Here is a 26,390-nt window from a genome sequence, read left to right as displayed (position 1 = left end):
TGTTTGCTAGCCCATCGCCTAAAAGAAGAATCCCAAGTTCATAAGCCTATCCCGTAGTCGCCTCTTACGACAACCATGGGCGAGAGTTGCAGTGGTCCTATCCTTATTTATATTGGCACTTCCCGGCACCATTAGAAAAAGAATAGGACCACTCCATCTCTTTCCCATGGATGTCGTAAAAGGCGACTAAGGGATAGGCTTATAAACTTGGGATTCTTCTTTTAGGCGACAGGCTAGCAACCTGTCACTATTTGAATCTCAATTCTATAATTAAGCCAAACAGCTGAACGTGGCCTATCAGTCTTTTTGAGGCTGTTGGCTCTGTCTACCCCGCAAGGGATATAGACGTGATGATATGTATGTATGTATGTGTCCTGTATCCTTTTTGGCGAGACGCCAAGTTCTGACGCCGCAGTGTCCCGATTCTTAGATATGGCACGTACAACCCAGCATTAAGCAATTATTGTCACGGAAAAATGTTTGCTAACGGAACAATATTCATGTAAGTAAGTATATATAAGAGTAATGCCTGTCATTTTCATCACTTTCATAGAGATTGTTCCCATTTACTTAGGAGTCGGGTTACGTATCTACGTATAATATTATAAAGCTGTAGAGTTTGTTTGTTTGTTTGGACGCGCTAATCTCAGGAACTTTAGGAACAGCGTTGAATAGACCATTTATCGAGGAAGGCTTTAGGCTATATAACATCACGCTGCAACTATAAGGAGCAAAGAAATGATGGAAAATTTGAAAAAAAACGGGGAAAATTATTCATCCTTGAGGGCTTTAATGATGCCTGAAAAACTATTCCACAGTCACAGCTAGTATACATATAGTCTCTTGTGGATTAATTTAGTTTTTCGTTCAGATGCAAATGCGTGCCGTGTGGTTCCCCGCACCATTATAAATAAGAATAGGATCACTCGACCGACCAAGTAATAGGCTTATAAAGTCTGGATTTTCTTTTTAGGCGATGGGCTAGCAACCTTTCAGTATTTGAATCTCAATTCTATAATTAAGTTTATCAGCTAAACGTAGACTATCAGCCTTTCAAGACTGCTGGCTCTGTCTACCCTATAAGAGTAATAAACGTGATGAATGAATGAATAAGTACAGATATGTGTTCGTTTATTACTCACCTTGATCCACCTGGCGTTTGTCCCCATTTCATACTCTCTGGGGAAGAACCCTGGTTAAATATATAACGATCACCACTTTCATAACTTTGATAAAGTTTAAAAAAAACTGCGTGGGAAATGAAAAAAGCTGGGTTTTTTTAAGTTTTTTTAAAACCTTATAAAAGTAATGAAAGTGGTGATCGTTATATTTAACCAGGGTTCTTCCCCAGAGAGTAAATATTAAATAAGTATTATTTTCTAAATAAAATTTTGATTTTTATCATCAATTAGTTGCCTAAACACTGAAAAAGTCATATAAAACTGGCCATTAACGCTCCATATTAAAAAAAAAAATTTTTCGCAAAATATGGTAAACTTTTAAAAACGTTATCTTCAACAAGAGCTATCACGAACCAGGTTGAGTGCCACTTGCTCGTCGCGTGATACTCTTCGCCCTTCTGACTGCTCTTTTTGGTGCCTATTTAGGGTTCCATCCGAAGGGTTCCATTGAAAATATGGCAATTACGAACATTGGAAATTACACATATTTACATGAATATTTAATATTTACATATATATATACATACATATAATCACGTCTATATCCTTTGCGGGGTAGACAGAGCCAACGGTCTTGAAAAGACTGATAGGCCATGTTCAGCTTTCGCCAATATTTTTATGTAAAAATAATTATTAATCACCTCCTACTACATTCACGGCGAGAGAGCTACCTTACACAACAAGAATATAAATATTTACTAAGAAGTCTTATAGCTCATTTCATCTTGAAATAATAACTCGAAAGGCTCATGACAAGCCTCAATAGACGTTATATTAAACCTTGTCTAGTGTTCCCGGAATTTTCTCCATTTATCTTGTCTTTGTTCAGCACACAATACTAGTGGCTCCATCTGTGGACTGGATTATTAATTAAAATTACAACGGTTCAAGGCATAAGACTAGAAGTTGAAATGCACTGCGTAAGAAGGTACAAAGTAAATAATTGTTAAAAAAGAAAATAATTTTAATTTTAAAATTTATTTAATGTATATTTTAAAAATAGTTTTATCCACTTGCGTTCGCCTGAGTATATAAGTATTTTAAATTCATTCATTCATTAAAATAAGTACTTATATACTCAGGCGAACGCAATGCAACGCAACGCAATATCTATATTAATTATTCTACTTATGTAATATCTAATACATTTTACATAGTTCTCCGTTCCAACCCAGCAGCCTTTCCCCTTGTTTGGCTAACTCTAATTTTAGCGATGACTGTACCAGAATCCAGACTTGATTGACTTCAGGCAGCCAATGGCAAACGGGCGTCAGGTCTGCCTGACCTGCGCAGTTCTGCCATTCAATAAAGTTAGTTTTTCTATTCAGTAGTAAAATGCATTCGCTAAAACATAGTTGTAACATCTAATTAAAAAAGTTTATTGGCTTTTGTTTCTCATATTACTTCCTCTTCCTCCTGGCTTTAGTCCCGGTTGCATCCTCACCACTCTGGAGAGGAGCCCGGGGTAAGGCTTTGACCATGGATCCTTGATTGGGTGAGTCGGGTTTTACACGAAGAGACTCCCATCTGACCACCCCAACCTTAGTAGGGGAACACATCCAGTTGCCTGAATGTGCAGGTTTCCTCACGTTTTCCCTCACGGTTAGTACTGAAACTAATGTACATAACTTCGAAAATAGTCATTGGCACATGGCCGAGTAGGGATTCGAACCTGTATAATTATGCGCATTTAATATTTTAACCGGGCACCTTACAGATTCGACCAACGACATATAATACCATTGTTTATTCGTTATATTAAAAAAATAAAAATAAAACTTCACTGTGGGCCTTTTTTCGATAAATTCGTTTTTTAACTTAATTTTTAAATTATAGCTAGTTAATAAAAAAAGAAACAGTTAAAATGGTCTTATTTTACTTATTGACGCTTTAGAAAAACCTGGAAAACTGAACTGTAACAATAAAATGTTGAACGACTTCTCTTTGTTTTGCAAATTAGGTTATGTACATACATACATACATACATATGATCACGTCTTTATCCCTTACGGGGTAGACAGAGCCAACAGTCTTGAAAAGACTGATAGGCCACGTTCAGCTGCATGGCTCAATGATAGAATTGAGATTCAAATAGTGACAGGTTGCTAGCCCATCGCCTAAAAAAGAAACCCCAGTTTGTAAGCCTATCCCTTAGTCGCCTATTACGACATCCATGGGAACGAGATGGAGTGGTCCTATTCTTTTTTGTACTGGTGCCGGGAACCACACGGCACCAGTAGAAAAAAGAATATAGGTTATGTAGTTGCTTTATATTAGCGAATGGACTGTACTAGGAGTAGGATTGGGGACATTCCACGAAATAGTTACTGTATTGGGATTAACATATTTATGTTGGGTCATAGTAACGAGAGCTTTATGTTGGTTCAGATTTAGGTTTTATTTTTAAAAAGGCATTTATGAAATATTTACTATTTTGAATGTCACTATCAAACATCACTGTAGAGCTAATTCTGTTGATTTTTGGGTATCTTCCACATTTATTTTATGCCCAGACCTTAATTAATTTTCTATAAGACCAATCAGACACTCCACTTATTTGACATTTCAAATTGGATTATATAGATATAAAAATGGCGGAAATATGCGGTAACATAAAATAAAATAATACGTTCTAATTGACAACCTTCTCCTTTTTCGAAATCGGTTAAAAAGAAATAAAAGCATTTTTTGTAAGCACCCTTAGGTACCGCATAGCAGCAAGTCACTGACCTGGTGGGCGGAGACTGCAATGTGCAATCAGCTTTATTACTTTGGCTTGAACATTTACGGGCCTAACTTAATACAAAGTAGCGTGGTTAAAGTAAACGTTTTATTTCTACATTCCTTACTTCCGAATTCATTAGCAACTTTTTGTTAGAATTTATAATGATAAGGGATAAAGATGTGATTATATTTGCTCCGTCAATAAAGTAAGGTAAACCAAAATAACGAGCACAAAGATGTGAGAGATAGATAAGAGTAGGTAACAGACCACGTTCAGTTGAAAAGCATATTTGACATGTCGCTAGCTCGTCGCCAAAAAGAACAATCTCAAGTTTATTAGCGTCTATCCCACTAGTCCATTTAATCCCTGATAAATTTTTTGCTTTGTCTACCCAGTTATTAATACAAGTTATGTACCTACTTAATAAACGTACCTATTATTACCTACTACGTCGCAACAAACTAGGTTTTGTAGCTACCTACATTTGTACATACTACATAGGTATTTAACATTAATTCACGGCTCTTTAAATCCTGATGTTGTTAAAGGATGATGGAGCTCTTTTCCATTTTTATAGCTCCGAGATAAGTTATTTTAAATGACCCGAGCTATTTCTGGCAACTCTGGAAATATGATGCTAAATGCCGTTTCCAGTTATGGAAAAAGAAACATCCATCTTAATGTCACATGCTAATACACAGACTGCACTTCTCTGATTATTGTACCTATCAGATATAATATTCTAATATAAATATATTATTGAAAGAGTGTCGTCAAAGCGCTAAGTAAAGTGGGTACCTACTTATTTTTTTACTGTTCTTTATTTTACACGCAAAAATACTTGACCTACACAACAGCTTAAACCTATAAAGTTTTTTACGCTATAAGGGTTATTCATGAGTGCGTTTGGTCTTTGGTCAAATCTAATTTCGCTTTCACTTCATATAGGTAATACAATTTCCATCCTCTAAGTCTTACAATTTTGTTCGAATCTTATCAAAATATTAAGTAGTTGTTAACATAATTATAATAATATTAAACTTTAATAATCGGTTTTCAGTTTGCTTCCCATTGCAAAGAACGCGGTGTGTTGCAACTTCACTACAAACAATAATTTTTCAATAGGGCAATACACAAATCTGTCATATTGTCTTTGTCTTGTTTTTAATATCTGTGTTCTTGTCACAAAGACGCACAGCCAGCTTCCCGTCATTGCAATATTTTTGTAAATTATTTAAGAATTTAGCTTTATTTCATAATTTATTCGTTTTACTAAAAATAATTAGTGTTAATGGACGTGTGAAATGAGTGTTTAATTAATGACGTGCTCAAACAGTAATGTGCACGGGGACTCAAACTTGATGAAAGATGTCTTCGCGTTATGGATCAACATACAACAGGACAAAACGAAAGTGACTAGTTGACCGAGCGTGGTTCGACGTATTTTTTAGTTCCTACATTTTTCTGCCTCAAAAATGGCGCAGACCGTCAGGCGCGCTGTTGAGGGTAGATATCCCTCATGTTATTTACCAAGTAGAATTAAAGAGAGACGGGCAAAAGCCAGGGCATTGAGGTAAGTTTACGTGTGGCGAAATAGCTTTATTGTCTTTTTAACACGGTTGCATGTTCTCTGAAGGTCTTTGGGATAAACTTGATGGTCTTGCAAGTAGGCCATGCTAATTATTGCATTGTTATCTAGCATGTATACAAAAGGATTTCTTTCAACTATTATCAGAACTCTTTGTATTTTTCATAGCAAGAAAACTATTGAGGTCAATGCATTATAAACACAATATGTGTAGAACATAATCAAAATATAAATTAAAATCAATTAAGTATTAAGAATTGCCAATAATTACCATCAAAACCTTTTTGGGTCATTGTTTAGTTGATAAGAACACACAAGCTTTATCAACTTTCGTAATTTGTTGCATTATCATTAAACAGATTGTAAATTTTAATAGGAAACAAATATTTAATTTAAAAAATGTGTTGTCTGGTTCCTATTTACTTATTCCACTCTGTCTTTTTCCCATGATGTTGTAAAAGGAGACTTAGGTTATTGGAGCACATTCATGTAGTGCAAATGTCCATGCTGATCTAGGGTAAAGAGGAAAAGGACATAGTGCTTGCCAGTTGTGGTAACCCACAACTGGCAACTGGCTTCTATTCCTGAATAAATTGTAAAAATCAATTAAATAAATAAATATATGGGACAAATTACACAGATTCAATCAGCCTCGAAGTAAGTTCGAAACTTGTGTTATGAGATACTAATCCAACGATGCTATATTTTAAAGAAAATACTTAAATAGATAAACATCCAAGACCCAGGCCCATCAGAGAAAGTTTGTTTGTCATCATAACCGAGGTGGAAACCTCTGGTGCCACAGACATGCGCACTACCTCTGCGCCACAGAGGCTGTTTAATTAATTAAGATTAATAAACTTTGACTTAGTGAATAAATGGTAAGGGAAAACATTGTGAGGAACCCTGTACATTTAGCCAACTGAATGTGTAACCATGATTCAATATGGGTAAAGTTCCTCTGTAAAAGTACTAGAAGACAGATGGGAGTCACATACTTACATATAGTCACATCAGAAGTGTTCTAACACTTTTTCATTTGTTCTTAACATCAGAGTATTGTATGTTGCTATATTGATGTTTCTGTTGCTAGATGTTTCTTTTGTTTGTAGATACATATGGTCACGTCTATATCACTTGCGGGGTAGACAGAGCCAACAGTCTTGAAAAGACTGAGTGGCAACGTTCAGCTATTTGGCTTAATGATATAATTGAGATTCAAATAGTGATAGGTTGCTATCCCATCGCCTAAAGCAGAATCCCAAGTTTGTAAGCCTATCCCTTAGTCGCCATTTACGACATCCATGGGAAAGAGATGAAGTGGTCCTATTCTTTTTTTTATTGGTGTCAGGAACCACACGGCACCAATAACAAAAAAGTTCCTTTGTTTGTATTGTTGATAAATTTGTTTCTGTTTTTCTATGATGTCTTATTTATAAAATAATTTCAGATTAGAACAACAACGAAAGCCCGATAAGCCCGAAGACTTTGTCTGTTATTCGGACAGCGACAGCGAAGAAGAAACTCCCACACAACAACATCAGATACTCAGCACGTCATACAACTTTGTGGACTATGTGCGCTCTCGGGAAATACTTGCCAGAGAGGTAATTTTTTTTGGATTATGTAATCGAATAGAAAAAAAATCTTAATTGTTTATTTCTCCAAGTAAAGTATACAAAAAGGATGTGATTTGAGTCTCCTTTTAAGCATGCAAGCCTGTACCAAGAGACTCTGCTCTGTCATAATTTTCGCGTGATATAAATGGCGAGTGGTTTCCGGCGTTGCAGTGTGGTTCCCAGCACCAGAACAAAAAAGAATAGCACCACTCCATCTCTTACCCATGGATGTCGTAAAATGCGACTAAGGGAGAGGCTTACAACTCAGGATCCTTTTTTTAGGCGATGGGCTGGCAACCTGTCACTATTTGAATCTCAATTCTTATCATTAAGCCAAATAGCTGAGCGTATCAGACTGTTGGCTCAGTCTAACCCACAAGGTATCAAGACTTGTACGTATGTATGTATTGTTAACTTACTAAAAACGCGGCTAACTCAAACGTCAAAAAGCCAAAATCAGTGTTGCCAACACATGACAATAAATTACTATTTTTTAAAAATGTATAAGTATGTATTAACATAATTCTCTACACTTTCAGGCCAGATCGGTGGACCCGTCGTACGCCACTCGCCACATGCTCACCCACGACATGTTTCGCGAGACGCCGGTCAACCTCGGCAACATGAACAAGGTTTTCTGTTCGCAATGGCTGTCCGATAGGCAGGTCGTGTTTGGTACTAAGTGCAATAAGGTGAGCGCACATCTCAACTCGCTCATTCATTCATATACGAGTACATGATCTATACTAATATTATAAAGCTGAAGAGTTTGTTTGAACGAGCTAATCTCAGGAACTAGTGGTTCGAATTGAAAAATTCTTTTTGTGTTGAAAAGACCATTTATCGAGGAAGGCTTTAGGCTATATAACGTCACGCTGCAACTATAAGGAGCAAAGAAATAACGGAAAATTTGAAAAAAAAGGGTGAAAATTATTTATCCTTGAGGGCTTCAATGATCCCCAAAATAATTATTTGACGCGGACGAAGTCGCGGGCACAGCTAGTATTACACAAATGTTAATTCAGAAGATAATATGATAGAGGTAACAAGTAAATAAACTTAGGTACTTTTGCATTTGTAAATATTAGTGGGGATAGGAAACAGCTGAACATGGCCGTACGTAGAAAAAAGGTGGACGGAGTTTTACTATGCAGAAAAATGAAGCACCAATAGTATATACGGTCCACTATATACACGCCTCTGGCACACATTTTTACCAATAGTGTAACAGTCGGCCGCCATTACGTCATAGATCACGAAGTGGCAAGTTTTCCGCCACTCACACACGCGTACAACGCCGCCACATTACGATGCTTCACTATTTTCGAAGCGACACTCCGTCCACCCGTTTTGCTGCGTGTATAATTGATTTTCTTATCTCTTTGAAGTGGCAAGCCTGTTTTTCCTTCTTTTATTTTTATTTACTTTTCCATCTGTTTCAAAAAATGTCAGTAAAATAATAATATTTTTTCGTTTCTTTGAAAGCATTTTATTCCACTGTGTATTATCTCCCCCCCCCCCGCAGCTGTTGGTGTACGACGTGCGGTCGCGCGCGCTGGACCGCATCCCCACGCTGCGGCCGCGCGGCGCCTGGGCCGGCGCCGACCACCAGACCGGCATCCACGCGCTGCAGATCAACCCCTCCAGGTCTGTGTCACAGCTCTCATGCTCCTGCTGGCTCCTCCAGCTGTGGGCCGGCGCCGACCACCAGACCGGCATCCACGCGCTGCAGATCAACCCCTCCAGGTCTGTGTCACAGCTCTCATGCTCCTGCTGGCTCCTCCAGCTGTGGGCCGGCGCCGACCACCAGACCGGCATCCACGCGCTGCAGATCAACCCCTCCAGGTCTGTGTCACAGCTCTCATGCTCCTGCTGGCTCCTCCAGCTGTGGGCCGGCGCCGACCACCAGACCGGCATCCACGCGCTGCAGATCAACCCCTCCAGGTCTGTGTCACAGCTCTCATGCTCCTGCTGGCTCCTCCAGCTGTGGGCCGGCGCCGACCACCAGACCGGCATCCACGCGCTGCAGATCAACCCCTCCAGGTCTGTGTCACAGCTCTCATGCTCCTGCTGGCTCCTCCAGCTGTGGGCCGGCGCCGACCACCAGACCGGCATCCACGCGCTGCAGATCAACCCCTCCAGGTCTGTGTCACAGCTCTCATGCTCCTGCTGGCTCCTCCAGCTGTGGGCCGGCGCCGACCACCAGACCGGCATCCACGCGCTGCAGATCAACCCCTCCAGGTCTGTGTCACAGCTCTCATGCTCCTGCTGGCTCCTCCAGCTGTGGGCCGGCGCCGACCACCAGACCGGCATCCACGCGCTGCAGATCAACCCCTCCAGGTCTGTGTCACAGCTCTCATGCTCCTGCTGGCTCCTCCAGCTGTGGGCCGGCGCCGACCACCAGACCGGCATCCACGCGCTGCAGATCAACCCCTCCAGGTCTGTGTCACAGCTCTCATGCTCCTGCTGGCTCCTCCAGCTGTGGGCCGGCGCCGACCACCAGACCGGCATCCACGCGCTGCAGATCAACCCCTCCAGGTCTGTGTCACAGCTCTCATGCTCCTGCTGGCTCCTCCAGCTGTGGGCCGGCGCCGACCACCAGACCGGCATCCACGCGCTGCAGATCAACCCCTCCAGGTCTGTGTCACAGCTCTCATGCTCCTGCTGGCTCCTCCAGCTGTGGGCCGGCGCCGACCACCAGACCGGCATCCACGCGCTGCAGATCAACCCCTCCAGGTCTGTGTCACAGCTCTCATGCTCCTGCTGGCTCCTCCAGCTGTGGGCCGGCGCCGACCACCAGACCGGCATCCACGCGCTGCAGATCAACCCCTCCAGGTCTGTGTCACAGCTCTCATGCTCCTGCTGGCTCCTCCAGCTGTGGGCCGGCGCCGACCACCAGACCGGCATCCACGCGCTGCAGATCAACCCTTCCAGGTCTGTGTCACAGCTCTCATGCTCCTGCTGGCTCCTCCAGCTGTGGGCCGGCGCCGACCACCAGACCGGCATCCACGCGCTGCAGATCAACCCCTCCAGGTCTGTGTCACAGCTCTCATGCTCCTGCTGGCTCCTCCAGCTGTGGGCCGGCGCCGACCACCAGACCGGCATCCACGCGCTGCAGATCAACCCCTCCAGGTCTGTGTCACAGCTCTCATGCTCCTGCTGGCTCCTCCAGCTGTGGGCCGGCGCCGACCACCAGACCGGCATCCACGCGCTGCAGATCAACCCCTCCAGGTCTGTGTCACAGCTCTCATGCTCCTGCTGGCTCCTCCAGCTGTGGGCCGGCGCCGACCACCAGACCGGCATCCACGCGCTGCAGATCAACCCCTCCAGGTCTGTGTCACAGCTCTCATGCTCCTGCTGGCTCCTCCAGCTGTGGGCCGGCGCCGACCACCAGACCGGCATCCACGCGCTGCAGATCAACCCCTCCAGGTCTGTGTCACAGCTCTCATGCTCCTGCTGGCTCCTCCAGCTGTGGGCCGGCGCCGACCACCAGACCGGCATCCACGCGCTGCAGATCAACCCCTCCAGGTCTGTGTCACAGCTCTCATGCTCCTGCTGGCTCCTCCAGCTGTGGGCCGGCGCCGACCACCAGACCGGCATCCACGCGCTGCAGATCAACCCCTCCAGGTCTGTGTCACAGCTCTCATGCTCCTGCTGGCTCCTCCAGCTGTGGGCCGGCGCCGACCACCAGACCGGCATCCACGCGCTGCAGATCAACCCCTCCAGGTCTGTGTCACAGCTCTCATGCTCCTGCTGGCTCCTCCAGCTGTGGGCCGGCGCCGACCACCAGACCGGCATCCACGCGCTGCAGATCAACCCTTCCAGGTCTGTGTCACAGCTCTCATGCTCCTGCTGGCTCCTCCAGCTGTGGGCCGGCGCCGACCACCAGACCGGCATCCACGCGCTGCAGATCAACCCTTCCAGGTCTGTGTCACAGCTCTCATGCTCCTGCTGGCTCCTCCAGCTGTGGGCCGGCGCCGACCACCAGACCGGCATCCACGCGCTGCAGATCAACCCCTCCAGGTCTGTGTCACAGCTCTCATGCTCCTGCTGGCTCCTCCAGCTGTGGGCCGGCGCCGACCACCAGACCGGCATCCACGCGCTGCAGATCAACCCCTCCAGGACTACGCTCTTATCCTTCCTTCTAGCTGTAGCTCCGGTTGCATCCTCACCACTCTGGACAGGAGCCCGGGGTGCCTATGACCAGGGACCCTGGATTGGGTAAGTCAGGCTTTTACACGGAGCGACTCCCGTCTGACCTCCGCAACCTTTTGCAGGAGAACCCTTATTGGATCAATGGTATTACCTGATTTTGCAGGTTTCCTCGCGATGTTTTCCGTCATCGCAAGAGCGTCAGTTAGTATTCAAACTAATAAAATATAACTTTGGAAGTAGTCATTGGTACATGGCCGAGGTGGGATTCGAACCTGCGCCGTTTTTCGCCACATACATTTTTACCGGGCACCGTACCAATTCGACCACTAACTCTCCAAAACCTGACGACTCATTCTAACAAATCTTTTCAAAATTGCCTTAAATCTTTGAATATCGATTTTTTCAAGTGATACCAAAAAAAAAAGAAACGACCACTTAAACTCTTCTCCCTCCCATGGATATCGTAAAAAGCGACTAATGAATAGACTTATTAATAAAGATTCTCGACTCTAAAGAATAGGACCATTCTGTGTCTTTCTCATAAATCTCGTAAAAGGCGATTAAGGGAAAGGCTGATAAACTTGTCATCTTTTTGTAAGCAATGGGCTAGCACATATATCATATAATCAGGTCTATATCCCTTGCGGGGTAGACAGAGCCAACAGTCTGGGAAAAACTGATAGGCCACGTTCAGCTATTTGGGTTAATGATAGAATTTAGGTTAAAATAGTGACAGGTTGCTAGCCCATCGCCTAAAAGAAGAATCCCAAGTTTATAAGCCTGCCCCTTAGTCGCCTTTTACGACATCCATGGGAGAGAGATGGAGTGGTCCTATTCTTTTTTCTGTTGGTGCCGGGAACCACACGGCACCAACAACAAACAACAACCAATGGGCTTGCAACCTGTCAATATTTGAATCTCAATTCTATCTGTAATTCATACAGCTGAACGTGGCATTTCAGTCTTTGCGAGACTGTTGGCTTTATATATATTTTTATATATATACACAGACAGGAACACGAGTACCCTCCTGTTACAAGTTTTTCTAATTTTTTTTACAGGACGATGTTAGCAACGGGTGCCAGGAATTCCTGCGAGCTAGCTATATACAGCCTGCCCACTTTAGACCCGGTTTGTGTGGGCGAGGCGCACAAGGATTGGGTGAGTAGGTCAACAGACATAAATATAGTTAGTACCTGGTTGACCGAGCTTTGCTCAGTCTACCAGAGATGGCGCTGATATAGTTTCTTAAAACGCGGTTTTTAAAATGTTTATTTATCTTGGGAACCGAGCTTTTCTCGAACCTAGGACCTCGATAAATCGATTCCTTGAGCCGAAAAGCCCCTAATCTGTAACTTTCATGAAAATTGTTGGAGCCGTTTCCGAGATCCTGATTATATATATATACAAGAATTGCTCGTTTAAATATATTAGATATATAATATATAATTATATATTCAGGACGAACGTATCTTGATCAAATTAAGGACGTCCTGGCAAAGGGTCAGGTCAAGAGTATCCGAAACCGCCGAGTTTGCATGAAGAGAGTTATGAATGTGGATGAAGCGAAGGAAGTATGCAGAGATCGTGGCAAGTGGAAAGAGGTAGTCTCTGCCTTCGCCTCCGGGAAAGAGGCGTGACTTTATGTTTGTATGTATGTGTGTATACAGGACAAATTACACAGATTGAGTTAACTTAGTTCGAGAATCTCGTTGCGAGATGCTTCCTCAACCATACTATATAGTAATCCCCGTTCCCGCGGGAATTTCGGTAATACCTCTCTTAGTGCACGCCTAGACCACATAAAGAACCTACAGGTTCCTTTATTATAAATATACAGGGTGACATTTAAAACAACTGCATCCTTTTAAACATAGACTGTACCTATATATATGTACACAAAAACTACGTCACACGCTTTAATACATACCAATACTACAAAAAGAAATTAAAACTAAACATGTAAATAAATGTCTGAAAAATAAATTATTTTTCTAGTATCAAGATCAAGTAAAGTACAGAGTTGTCGAGATCGCTCAGCTGAAAGAATTGTGTCGTTGACCTCTGAATCTTACGCGTCACTTTTCCGCCGGCCGGGGTGATATGACGTATTTAGGATCGTGGATTTTGATACTTTTATTTTTTTTCGTACTTTCTGAAATATGAACAGATATTTTTCTTTTAACGTTTTTAAATATCCTTTAGATGAGTACACTTAACAGTTGAATTAAAAGTCACCCTGTATAATACCTACGCACAGCCCAAACCGCTGGGTCTAGAAAGTGTGTAGGTTGTATATGTAGTCTACTAGCAGTATGATTTCCCGAAAATCCCGCGAGAACGGGAATTTTGGTGATTCTTTGTTTTGATCGGGGCGTCCTCTAGTTTGATATAAATATACAAAATTTAAAAAATATATAAATATGTAATTATGTTTGTACGATTGAATAAGGGTTACTATGGTTTGTACTACTCTTTAAAGGAAAACCAACGTGTAGACGGGATGATTGTTTATTTGTAACTGATTCACATAATGACAACTCCTATCAATTGGACAATGCATTTGAACATCGAACAATGTTAATGACTAAATCACATTTCCTTACAGATACTGGACTTGTGCTGGTTGGACGACGAGTTTCTGGTGACGGGCTCCCGGGATTCGAAGCTGGCGCTGTGGAAGGCGCCCACCGCTAACAAGGCGGCCTACATCTCCCCCGTGGCCCTCAGGGAGTGTAAATGCGGTGTGTACCTATCAGAGATCAATGGAATAGGTAGATTGAATTGGGGTCAATGAACTGTAACGTATATATTAATATGGACATGCCTCCGTCCGGGATTGCGGGATTTGTAAATTATTTGTAGATTTTTTTCCGGAATTTTTACAAGTGGGATGAAGAATTTATTAGTGGTAGTTGTTTTCCCCCGACTTCGTTCACGTAAATTGTAGTCCTATGTTACCCGCGGACAATGTAGTTTACTGTAAGTGTAAGTACTGAAATGGAATCCCGGAAAAGAGGCTTATCCATGTTATGCTTTCTATGGTAATTCATGATGCAAGTACATAAAGTCAATCTACCTTTTCCGATCTCTGGTACCTATACAAGCCTATTTGAATCTCAATTCTATCATTAAGCCAAACAGCGGAAGGCATTATTGGTCTTTTCGACACTGTTGGCTCTGTCTGCCCCGCAAGGGATATAAACGTGATAATATTTAGGTATGTATTTGCAAAAAAACACAAATATTAATGACATAATATAACATATAATCACGTCTCTACACCGGATGAGGCAGACAGAGACTGCATCTTATCTACTTGCCATGGGCTTTATTTATTGTTGTTGTGTTTGGGAAAGTGGGGCTATTTTATGTATACGTATTGAACGAAATCATCTTAATTACCCATGTTTTTTTTCCATATATGAATCTCCATAATAATGTGGACCCTGTGTCGTGACTTAGAACTTTTTAATTCCTACTTAATATTATAAATGCGAAAGTTTGTATGTCAGGATGTCAATATAGATGTTTGTTACTCTTTCACGCAAAAACTACTGAACCGATTACGATGAAATTTGGTATGTAGATGTAGCTGAAGACCCAGAATAACATATAGGCTACTTTTTATCCCGGTGTTGATAGATATTCCATGCGAACGAAGTCGCGGGCGGCCTCTAGTATCAAATATTATTGTTGACGCAGGTCAAAAAGTGCGCGCGTTAACATTCAACAAGAGATGGCGGGAAATAGCAGCGCTGTCGCTCAACGGGTACATACACGTGTTCGACGCGGAGACATTCAGACAGACTCTGTCTAGGAAACTGCCGTCGTGTCAGGATCTCGTGTGCTTGGCCACGCAGGTAATATATACATAAACACATATATACATACATATAATCGCGTGTATATCCGTTGCGAGGTAGACAGAGCCTACAGTCTTGTGAAGACTGATAGGCCACGTTCAGCTATTTGGCTTTAAGATAGAATTGAGATTCAAATAGTGACAGGTTGCTAGCCCGTCGTCTAAAAGAAGAATCCCAAGTTTATAAGCCTACCCCTTAGTCGCCTTTTACGACATCCGTGGGAAAGAGATGGAGTGGTCCTACTTTATTTTTTTTTTGTAACGGTGCCGGGAACCACACGGCACATTAAGTTAGTTTGTTTGTTGCCACTTTATGGCATTAACTACTGAATTAATACATGTTGCCATCGCCTAAAAGAGGAATGCCAAGTTTATAAGCCAACCCCTTAGTCGCCTTTTACAACACCCGTGGGAAAGAGATGGAGTGGTTCTACTTTCTTTTTTTTTGTAACCGTGCCGGGAACCACACGGCACATTAAGTTTGTTTGTTTGTATGTTTGTTTTGCCTCTTCATGGCACATTAACTACTGAATTAATCTTTTTTAATTTTCTTTTTTTTTTAATTTTTAAATCTGTTTTCAGGAGTCCGGCGTGTACGCAATCGGCTGCAAATCGTACACGCTGCTGCTGGACTGCCGCACGCTGCAGCCGCTGAAGAAGGTGACGTCGCGCTACAACGGCTGCGGCATCCGCTCCGCCAGCTTCCGCGGGCACATGCTCACCATCGGCACGGGGCTCGGTGAGTGGATGTTGTCATCAGATATTCAACACCATTTGTCATTACATACATACATATGTACATACGTACATATGTACATACATACAAACATACGTACATACATACATACATACGTTCGTACGTACATACATACATACATACATACATACATATGTACATACATACATACATACATACATATGTACATACATACATACATACATACATATGTACATGCATACATACATACATACATATGTACATACATACATATAATCACGTCTATATCCCTTGCGGGGTGGACGGGGCCTCGGGTCACTGAGTCATACATACATACATACGATCATGTGGGTTCGGTGGGTGATACGGTCACGTCTGTGTGCCTTGCGGGGTGGACGGGTCACTGACTCATACATACATACGGTCGTGTCTGTATGCCTTGCGGGGTGGATAGAGTGTTGAAAAGACTGAATGGCCACGTTCAGCTGATTGGCTTTATGATGGAATTGAGATTCGAATAGGTAACAGGTTGCTAGCACATTGCCTAAAAGAGGAATATCAAGTTTGTAAGCGTATCCCTTAGTCGCCTTTGTGGCGCCATCTCTACGCCACTCGTCACAACATCCAATCTCACAACTACTGTCAATCATCGCGAAGAAATTGACGCGCTCAACCAATAGCAGCGAAGAATCTAAGACGCGATTTCAAAGATTTCAAGGATTGGAGCTATATATATATACAACCTCATCGAATCATCGCTCCCGCTACACCTTTTACGATATCCATGGGAAATAGATGGAGTTATCTCAGGCTCCAATGTCAATATGATGTTATTTCATTAAATCCCAAAAGATTATTTGTAGAATAATTGAAATAAAAATAACATATTAATATGTTTGTAATTTGTTTTCAGGCTTACTAATGTTTTACGATTTGCGAGCTGGCAAATATCTCGAGAGCAGCGTCCATTCTACCAAAACCGTCACTCTGAGAGCTTCTAAAGGCTATGTGGTGAGTATCTACCTATCATTTTTGTTCCCGTGTACATTGCAGATAAAATTATTTTTTAATGAAGGAATTTCCATGTTTGGTACAGTATTAGTCCGTTGATTATTCTTCTTATAATTTAGAAACAATGTAAGTTATAAACTTTATACTTTACTCTATAAGAGAAATAGGTTTATTTTCAAAACAGGATAATACGTCTATATCCCTTGCGGAGTAGACGGAGCCAACAGTCTTGTTGAGATTCAAAAAGTGACAGGTTGCTGTTTAGCCGATCGTCTTTAATAGGAATCCAATAACCCTTAGTCGCTTTTACGACACTTTTATATACATATGTAAACATACATATAAACACGTCCATATTCCTTGCGGGGTAGACAGAGCCAAGTCTTAAAAAGACTTATAGGCTACGTTCAGCTGTTTAGCTTAATGATAGAATTGAGATTCAAACAGTGACAGGTTGCTAGCCCATCGCCTAAAAAAAGAATCCCAAGTTTGTAAGCCTATCCCTTAGTCGCCTTTTACGACATCCATGAGAAAGAGATGGAGTGGTCCTATTCTTTTTTGTATTAGTTTGTTTTTTCCATTGTCTATGGTCAGCTATGCCTGCAGCTTCTGCATAAATCTAATCCCGTAAGGTTTGTATAAAATCCTATACTTATACTTTAGTTCAATACCTGTATCATTTCTACACCTATTTAACTGAAATACTTGAAACCTAACATTGCTTACATACATACATACAATCACGCCACGGAAACAGGTCTTGGGGTAGTCCTATTATTTTTTGTATTGGTGCCGGGAACCACACGACACGTATATATATATATACATTCAGTCAGAAAAGTATCGGGAATGGATTATTTATTTATGGTTCCAAATTCAAATTTTTGTTTTTTTTGTTGTTGTTAGATTGGCACAACTGTTTTCCATTTTGGCGCGGAGTTTGAGTTGCATCTGTTGTTTACATTAAATACAGTGCTATTTTTAGTTATATCATATCTAGTGTGTATTGCTAATTTCATAATGGATAAAAACATCGAACAAAGAGTTTGTCTTAAATTTTGCATTGCCAATGGAAGATCGTGTTCGGAGTCACTGAAAATGTTACAGAAGGCTTACGGTGAATCGACTTTATCAAAAACTCGTGCTTATGAGTGGTACAAAGCGTTCAAAAGCGGTCGAGATGTGATGGAAGATTTGCCTCGCTCTGGTAGGCCATCAACGTCTGCAACTGAAGTTAACATCGCAAAAGTGAAGGAAATAGTGACTGAAAATCCTCATTCAAATTTGAGAGAGATAGCCACCGAACTTTCTGTATCTCACGAGTCGATCCGTACCATTTTAACTAATAATTTGGGTATGAAACATGTTGCCGCTCGGCTAGTCCCAAAAGACCTGAATTTTTTTCAAAAACTCAATCGCATGAGAGTCGCTGAGGACATGCTAGAACGAGTCAATTCCGACCCAACATTCATGAAACGCATTGTTACTGGTGACGAGACGTGGGTTTACGAGTTTGACATGCAAACTAGTCAACAAGCTTCGGAGTGGCGCCTTCCAACTGAACCGAAACCGAAAAAACCACGCCAAAGTCGTTCAAAAGTCAAAGTCATGTTGACTGTTTTCTTTGACTATCGCGGTGTTGTGCACTCGGAATTCTTGCCGGAAGGTCAAACGGTGAATAAGGAATATTATTTGAGTGTTATGCGGCGTTTAAGAGAGCAAATCCGACGAAAAAGGCCAGATTTGTGGAAAGAAAATTCTTGGATTTTGCACCATGATAATGCACCTTCGCACAAGGCCATCATTGTGAACGAATTTTTAACCAAACACTCAACAAATACCATCGAGCAACCACCATATTCACCAGATATGGCTCCAGCCGACTTTTTTCTTTTTCCTAAACTCAAATTACCACTTCGTGGCACCCATTTTCAATCGGTAGAAGACATAAAAGAGAATTCGCGGCGAGAACTGACCTCAATTCCGGAAACAGCGTTTAAAAAATGTTTTGATGATTGGATTATTCGTTGGCGTAAGTGTATCGTTTCTAAAGGAGCATATTTTGAAGGTGATAAAATAAATTTGGATGAATAACAAACAGTTTGTGTATTATTGATCTTTTCCTGCTACTTTCTTGACAGAGTAGTATATATATATATGTGTGTGTATCTCCGCCTTTCAGTTCCCGGACGAGGAAGCGGATGGTCTGAACCAGGTGAAATACGTGCCCGCTATCTATACTCACTGTTACGACGACTCCGGCACGCGCGTGTTCACCGCGGGCGGGCCGCTGCCGGCGCCGCTGCAGGGGAACTACGCCGCGCTGTGGCAGTAGGTCAGTGACCTTGGGTGACCTTTGAGGTGACCTCTCGCAATCGCATTGACCTTGAACACTCTTAATGAAATAACGTTGACCCAAAATAAGTGGCAGTAGGCGATTGACCTTAGAGTTGACCTCTCGCAATCGCATTGACCTTGAAGACGCTAAATTAAATAACGTTGACCCAAAATAAAATGTTTCCCCAAAGTAATATCTTGAGTTCACTAAGCAGTGCTGTTTTAGTAGATAAATGCATATGCATATATATTATATATATATAAAATCACGTGGAAAAGAGTGGGCCTATTCTTTTTTCTCTTGGTGCCGGAAACCACACGGCACCTTCAAGAAAATAACACCTTTTACAATGACCTCAATTTGGATCGGGGAATTAAACCAATTGAAAAATGACCGACGACAATGAAAATCTCTCAAAAATAATATTTTTCTCGACTCGGGACCGTTTCTCGCGCCGCTACACTGACAGTAGAAAAATGACCTTAAAAGTGACCTCTCGAAATCACAATGACCTTGAAAGATTTCTAAATAAGACCTTAAACGACTTAAAAGGCGACCTCAGATAATGTAAAACCCTCAATACAGCATGTTCTTGAAATAACCTTGATCCAAAATGACTTCAAAAGTTGCGCTGACTTAAATTTTGTTAAGCTTTTGCCAGTTACCAATCCCATTTTGGCAAGATGTGACCTTAAAATTGACCTTGACTTAATACACTCAACCTGGTACACCAACATAACCAACTCAAAATAAATCACAATGATAAAATGACTTAGAATTACCTTTCTTTTATTTATTTATATATTTATGTACATCAAGGAAAATAAGAATAAAACTGAAAATAAAGTGAAATTCAGTACAAGGGCACTACTTATTTCTAGAGAAATTTCTTTCAGCAGGCCCACGAAAAAAAATTCTTCTTTTCTTTCAAAATAACCCAATCGGAGACGAAATTTTTTCCATTTTAAAAATTACGCTATAATTCCATGATCATTTTTTAATACCGAGGCATAATGTTAAACTACTCAGTCCATTTCTTTAGATACCTACTTAGTTAAATAAAAAAAAAAACAATTTTGAAATGTCATTTTAATTATAATAAGTTATTCATAACTTAAGTCAATGACATTTCTGTTACTTCTTCTCGTTGGCTATATTAAATATATATATATATATATATATACATATAATCACGTCTATATCCCCTGCGGGGTAGACAGAGTCAACAGTCTTGGGAAAACTGATAGAGACGCGATCATATGTATATATGTATAATACAACAACACAAATATAATACACATTTATAACGATGCAATAATTTGTAAATAAATTTGTAATTGTTTGATGTATTTTGTCGTGTCCTTGTTTGAAGTTTTGTAAATCCGTGATATAATATATTATAAAGCGTAAACTCGTGTAATATTGATAATATACAATATTGGATATACATACATATGTTAAGTAAGCCGGAAACATGTGATTGATGATAAATTAAACACCATTACTATTAAGATAATTATCTTTTTAATTGGTCAGGATAACCCGATTTTACTTGTGCAGAAGTTTTGGTTTTAATCGACAAAATTTTGTTTATTGCATTTCCTTAGGACTTACTATTGTACGAGTAGGTACCTTACAAAAATAAATGAGAGGAACGCGCCATTAATATATTACGTAAGGCGATTTTTGACAATTTGGGAGCAACTTTGTATGTGCGAAAAATTTATGTCTGTTTTTACTATATAACACACTAGCATTTGCCTACGGCTTTGCCGGCCTGATATTGCATTTAATTATTGCCTGATATTGCAGAAATTGGTTTTGAATTTTCAAATGTTATCCCTTTCATACAAACTTACAATAATTTCCTCTTTATAAAATGAGTGTGAAATATCGACCGCTCTCCCCTCAAAAATTATCTCACGTAATAAAGATATTATGGTGCCTTACGATTGGATTTATTTTCGCCACAAATATAATAATTAGGTTGCCATTAGGCTTTTTCAGTAAAATTTTTATTTATGATAAAAAAAAACTGATTAGAAATTGTAGATCTATTTGTAAATATAGATTTAAAAAAAACATTTATAACTACCAAGGATGTTATGTTGCGGGAATTCGATATAAATTTATTTGTTAATAAACTAAATTAAAAGTCAAATTGAAAGTTTTGAATACTGCATGACCGTAACATTCGCGGTAGGTATGTAAAAATATTTTAATCATATAAAAAATAGCTAGTTTGCTAGCAATTTGATTTCGTTACATTAGCTTCACGCGTTGAGTGCAGTTTGAGGCGATATAGTATATATTTTAGAATTTATTCTGGCAACACTAGGTAAGGTTACAATTTACAACACTATTTAAGTCAAAGTGATAACTCGAATAGTCAAAATAGTACTTTCCTTTTCTCGCTGTCGAATTGAAACAGAGACAGCATGATTTTGATTATTCGGGCGTAAACATCACTCTTTTTTAACATTGATATGTTAATAACAGTAATGTTGTAAATTGGCACATTATATGTACGTATACATACATAAAAATACATGTGATTTTATTGCAGACAAGTTGCCCATAAATTTATGGAATGTGAGTATCATATAATTTCTATTTTCACAAAAAATACAAAATAAAGTTTTTGGTGGGACGTGAGACTGGAACACATTCCGCCCACCAAAATGTGTCAACAATAAATATTATATTTCTCACGCTATTTTTATAGTTTAGGGTCTTGTCTGCAGTACACTCCTAAAGACCCGCGACTTCGTTTGTGTAACAATGCCGTATTACCTCATATCGTTTGGCGTGAGCGAGATAGCCGACGTAATAGGCTCTCTCGCTTCAACTTAGTGAATCTTGGTAACATGACCTTTGGTTGTTCACAATTTTGTGTTTTTTAATATGGATGCGAATATTTCCTTTTGTGTCAATTGTAATTTTGGCGGGTTTGATTCCTAGCGCGGGTAGATTTATATTTTTTATTTTTTTATGTTTTCATAATTTTGTGGTTATTCATTTATTGTCTTATGCCCATCGATCGTTTTATTTCACGATATAATTTTTTGTATGTTGAGCAGTGTTTTCTTTTTAATTGTGTATTATTTTGCTTTGTTATTCCGAAGAATTCATATTTATGTTTATAACGAAATTAATTTGGGAACGTTGCAATTAACTAAATAAACTTGGGCCATGTTACCACGAGCCTTACGTTTAGTGATACGAATCTTATCTATAGCTGGGATCCATTAAATTAGTCTAATTGTAATCGATTATACGTTTTGAACGCCACGAGTAACATACATCAGATCACGTCTATATCTCTTACAGGATGGACAGAGCCTATGTAGTATGGCGGAATACAATTTTTTTTTCGCAAGCACACCAGCTGGAAGCTCGCACTGGATGAATGTGCTTATTCCCTTAGTCGCTTATTACGACACAGATGAAGTGGACCGGGAACCAGACAGTACATAATTCAACCGAGAAATTGTTTTTAAAAGAAATGATAATTTTTATCGAATATATTCGTAGGTATACAGTTTTAGCATTACTCGTGGCGTTCAAAGTCTACTTAAAGCTAAGCGAGGCGTGTCGATGTGTTTTTACATGTAATTTCTACTGATATCCAGACGATTGGACATTGTGACAAATAAAAGACTTGAATGCCGACTAAAGTTGTTTTCATTAACTACCCTCCTTTTTTATTTTATTTCTACAAGTTACAGATTTAATTATAAAAATTTTTTAAACCGACTTAAAATATAACATTAAAAGGCTGAAAATAAATAAAAATTGCACTAATGCAACGTTCCTAGGTGATTAGTGGGTTGGTACTTGTACCTGCCTAGCCTACATCAATTGATGGAGCTAATGTATGTATACATATACGCAACATTTCAAGAAGATTGGTTCAAAATAAATAACTTGTGAAGAGTAATCAAATTCAAAAAAGGTTTTTTGAGGTCAATGTATTTAGTTTATTTTAATTTGTTTTTAATGATACTAGGTATATTAAAATTTGTAAAACATTAAAGAATGATTATTTATAGATTTATATTATTAGTTTGGATTTCTATACCCATTACGTACATATCTTACAAAAATCCAATTAGGTCTGAAACTACTTCTATCTATCTAGGATGAAGAATATAAATTAAAAGAATTTTTATACAAAAGAAACTTATATTTGCAAGCACTGTAAATGCATTCAATCGTGTACAAAGCAAACCAACATATAATTTCAATACAAAACATCCAAAATTTTACATACTTGAAAAAACTATTTTTATAATATCAAATAAATTTTGATTTTTTATAACATTATACAAAGTCAGAGTGTAGTCATACTGCACCTACTCACACATGTTTTTAAAAATGTGAACTTTAATTAGTACAATAAAAAAAATTTACTTTTGAGAGAAAATAACTAAGTTTTCTTGGACGGGAGGACCCAGCCAACGGGCAGAGGCGATCCATCTGCGCTCACAAACCGGTCCCATTTTGATCTGAAATTAAAAATTAAATAATTTATAATTACCTACATGATATTTTTTTAATATAAAATCTGTAGGCAACCTTCTATATGTACGCCATTGTTAGGTTTAGTAAGGAAAAAATGTCAGAGATTGTATTTTATTGTTAAATATTTATATTTTATGTCCAACAATATAATACTTTTAAACTGATTATTTCTCTCCTCTTTTCTCCTTTTGTCTTCTGCGGTGAATAACTAACTTTGCGACTATACTTCCTACTTTATCTGCCAAAGGTTGAGGAGAAAATATAAAAGACCAAGAAGTATGCAGGGATAGTGACAAGTGAAAACATGTTGGCTCTGCCTACCTTTCCGGGAGCAAGGCACAATTTTACGTATCTTCTTCTCCCTGGCTTTAGTCCCGGTCGTATCCTGACCACTCTGGAGAGGAGCCCGGGGTAAGCTCTTGACCATGGAGCCGGGATTGAGTGAGTCAGGTATTTACATGAAGCGACTCCCGTCTGACCTCCGCAACCTTTGCAGGTAAACCTAACCCGTATTGGATCGATCATGGTTACACAATGTTCAGGTATCCTCACAATGTTCACCGTATGAGCATCGGTTAGTATTAAAACTAATGTACATAACTTCGAAAATAGACCAGAAACAAATATTTTATTCCAGTCATCTCTGATCATATTTTTAGAACAGTTAGTAATAAAATGTTGGTTCAGAATATTTTTTTAGTATCATAAATTGTCTGACATTACCAAGGCGGGCAAATAAAAATCTCTGATAGTGGTGAGTGATACACAAAAGAAAATCGATATCTTATCAACCAAAACTACAGGACATTTTTTAACCTGTGAATATTAATAGAAATATTATTCTACTACATACTGCTATTATTTTGATTGATTATTTTTCCATCAACAAATGTTTTTCTATTGACTGTACTTAAAATGATAAGATAAGCGATCCAACGGGACTTATAAATTTAAGAGTGGACAGAAGTAATAATTTATGAGTGGACCTCTACGGTAAATCAGACCGAAATAACTCTTCAAGCCTATAAAGTATTTTTTGGAATCTACAATCTACAATCCTAAAAAAATACATGTCTGACACTAACCTAACCGCCACGAAATCAGCAATGTTCCCTTTGAAATCCACTTGCGGCAAGATGTCATTCCCAAACAGGATCTCCCGCCATTTCCCCAAGTTCTCCAACAGTTGTTCCTCTTGTTGGCCAGCCAGGGTGGGTGGCTCGCTCAAATCTTGTTTCAACTTGTCCCGTAGTTCAGCTTCCTCTGCCTCGTATGCGGATAGTCTTTGGGACCAGACTGCTTTTAGTTTTTCTGTAAGTAAATGGACAAAAGGATTGTCAGATATATTTAATGAAATAATATTTTATTGAATATAGAAGATGCTTTATTTTACTCATTCTTCTACTGCTTCTTATTCTTTCTTTAACTGAAACATTTTTTACATCAGACTTCATTCGCAAAATATATAAATTCATACTAATATTTTAATGAATTCATAAATGTATCTTTTATGCTTTCACAGCTATACCCACAGACTCGATTTTTGTAAAATTTAGTATGAAGGTAGTTCAAGAATCCTGATCAAACGCAGGCTAGACATGGGTGACAGCTAGTTTCAAATATTTAAAAACTTTGTCTTACCAATATTATTGCTAAACACAGTAGCCTCCCGCCCCGACACAGCTTCGCCGCGCCCTCTAGCGGTATTTTCCCGCGCTTTCCGTAGTTTGAGCAGGGCGTCTAACTTCACTACACACTTCTTGGCATCAGTCTTCTTGCGTAGAACCTCTTTCAGCACCATGTCTGCTTGAAGCTTAGCTTCTTCTTCCTGAAAATATTAGGTTTTATATTAATACCTATTTAAAATTGTGTACAGTGTTGCGGAAGTTTGAAGTTGCTTCATGTAATACCTTACTCACCTGCTCTAGGACCTTGAGGTCACAGATGGATCTAGACTTACTCCTCTCTCCAGAAACAAGATACCAGGTTTTCTAAGAAATCTACATACTTACTGGGATTTGTAGCAAAATTTTGTATACCTATATAAAATTATGAAATTTCATCAAAAACTTAAAAAATAATGTTACCTGTTTTATCTTATTGATGTCATCTTTTATCTTTTGCAGATTCTCATCAATCTTCCTAGATTTTTCCTCTGATTTCTTTATCAAATCTTCTTTTTCCCTCTTCTGCTCCAAGCGAACTCTTTTCAAACGCAATCTCTTAGCTGACCTTTTCGCTATAAGCTTCCTTAATATATCTAAGTGCGAATTGTTAATGCTAGGTAAAGACTTTTTTATTTCATTCTTTTTAGTTTCGGTGTACTCAATAGCCTTCTTCCAGTCTTGATCTGACATTGTAGCCATATTTTCAGACAAATAATTCTCTTTAGCTTTAATTTCTTCAAGCATCATCAAGATATTTCGCAATTTTTCACGCATATGAAATATTGATATGTCTGGTTTCTGTTTCACTGCCTTTCCAGGTGCTTTTTTTTCAAAACTTTTAACAAAATCTTGATCATTTTGTTGTGGGGCAGGAGCTGAAGGTATGTAATATGGTGGACGAACAAAAGTTGGTGGTGGAACATTAGGGTGGAATGTAAAATTAGGTCGAAAATAAGAATAGTTTTGATTGTAAGACATGATTGTTAAGAATATAAAAGT

The 26,390-nt window shown here is 39.6% G+C and overlaps 2 protein-coding genes across 2 annotated transcripts; one reads left to right on the top strand and one right to left on the bottom strand.

Moving 5' to 3' along the window:
• The first annotated feature begins 5,083 nt into the window (after positions 1 to 5,083).
• LOC106129096 (DDB1- and CUL4-associated factor 12 homolog) lies at positions 5,084 to 21,313 on the top strand. Its single transcript, XM_013327562.2, has 10 exons — positions 5,084 to 5,479; positions 6,945 to 7,101; positions 7,653 to 7,805; positions 8,639 to 8,760; positions 12,330 to 12,429; positions 13,877 to 14,012; positions 14,974 to 15,131; positions 15,716 to 15,872; positions 16,765 to 16,862; positions 19,045 to 21,313. Exons 1-10 carry the CDS (start codon positions 5,382 to 5,384, stop codon positions 19,195 to 19,197), a joined length of 1,332 nt encoding a protein of 443 aa, XP_013183016.1. The 5' UTR covers positions 5,084 to 5,381; the 3' UTR covers positions 19,198 to 21,313.
• Positions 21,314 to 21,851: 538 nt separating this feature from the next.
• Positions 21,852 to 26,369, bottom strand: LOC106129097 (uncharacterized). Its single transcript, XM_013327563.2, has 4 exons — positions 25,812 to 26,369; positions 25,366 to 25,552; positions 24,810 to 25,035; positions 21,852 to 23,708 (listed from the first exon to the last, which is right to left on the bottom strand). Exons 1-4 carry the CDS (start codon positions 26,367 to 26,369, stop codon positions 23,630 to 23,632), a joined length of 1,050 nt encoding a protein of 349 aa, XP_013183017.1. The 3' UTR covers positions 21,852 to 23,629.
• Between the last annotated feature and the right edge of the window lie 21 nt (positions 26,370 to 26,390).

This window comes from Amyelois transitella, chromosome 16, assembly GCF_032362555.1.
Source record: "Amyelois transitella isolate CPQ chromosome 16, ilAmyTran1.1, whole genome shotgun sequence".
NCBI classification, from domain to species: Eukaryota; Metazoa; Arthropoda; class Insecta; order Lepidoptera; family Pyralidae; genus Amyelois; species Amyelois transitella.
Note: the sequence above shows the minus strand (reverse complement) of the source record. Positions and strands in the feature narration are given on the sequence as shown.

Bases quoted from the DNA above. Each gene is read 5' to 3' on its own strand.
- LOC106129096 (XM_013327562.2), top strand. From the start codon at position 5,382: ATGGCGCAGACCGTCAGGCGCGCTGTTGAGGGTAGATATCCCTCATGT. The intron at 5,480-6,944 runs GTAAGTTTACGT...AAATAATTTCAG, and splicing joins GCAAAAGCCAGGGCATTGAG to ATTAGAACAACAACGAAAGC. The intron at 16,863-19,044 runs GTGAGTATCTAC...TCCGCCTTTCAG, and splicing joins GAGCTTCTAAAGGCTATGTG to TTCCCGGACGAGGAAGCGGA.
- LOC106129097 (XM_013327563.2), bottom strand. From the start codon at position 26,369: ATGTCTTACAATCAAAACTATTCTTATTTTCGACCTAATTTTACATTC. The intron at 25,553-25,811 runs GTAACATTATTT...TAATATTTTCAG, and splicing joins ACATCAATAAGATAAAACAG to GAAGAAGAAGCTAAGCTTCA. The intron at 23,709-24,809 runs GTTAGTGTCAGA...TTTTAATTTCAG, and splicing joins GCTGATTTCGTGGCGGTTAG to ATCAAAATGGGACCGGTTTG.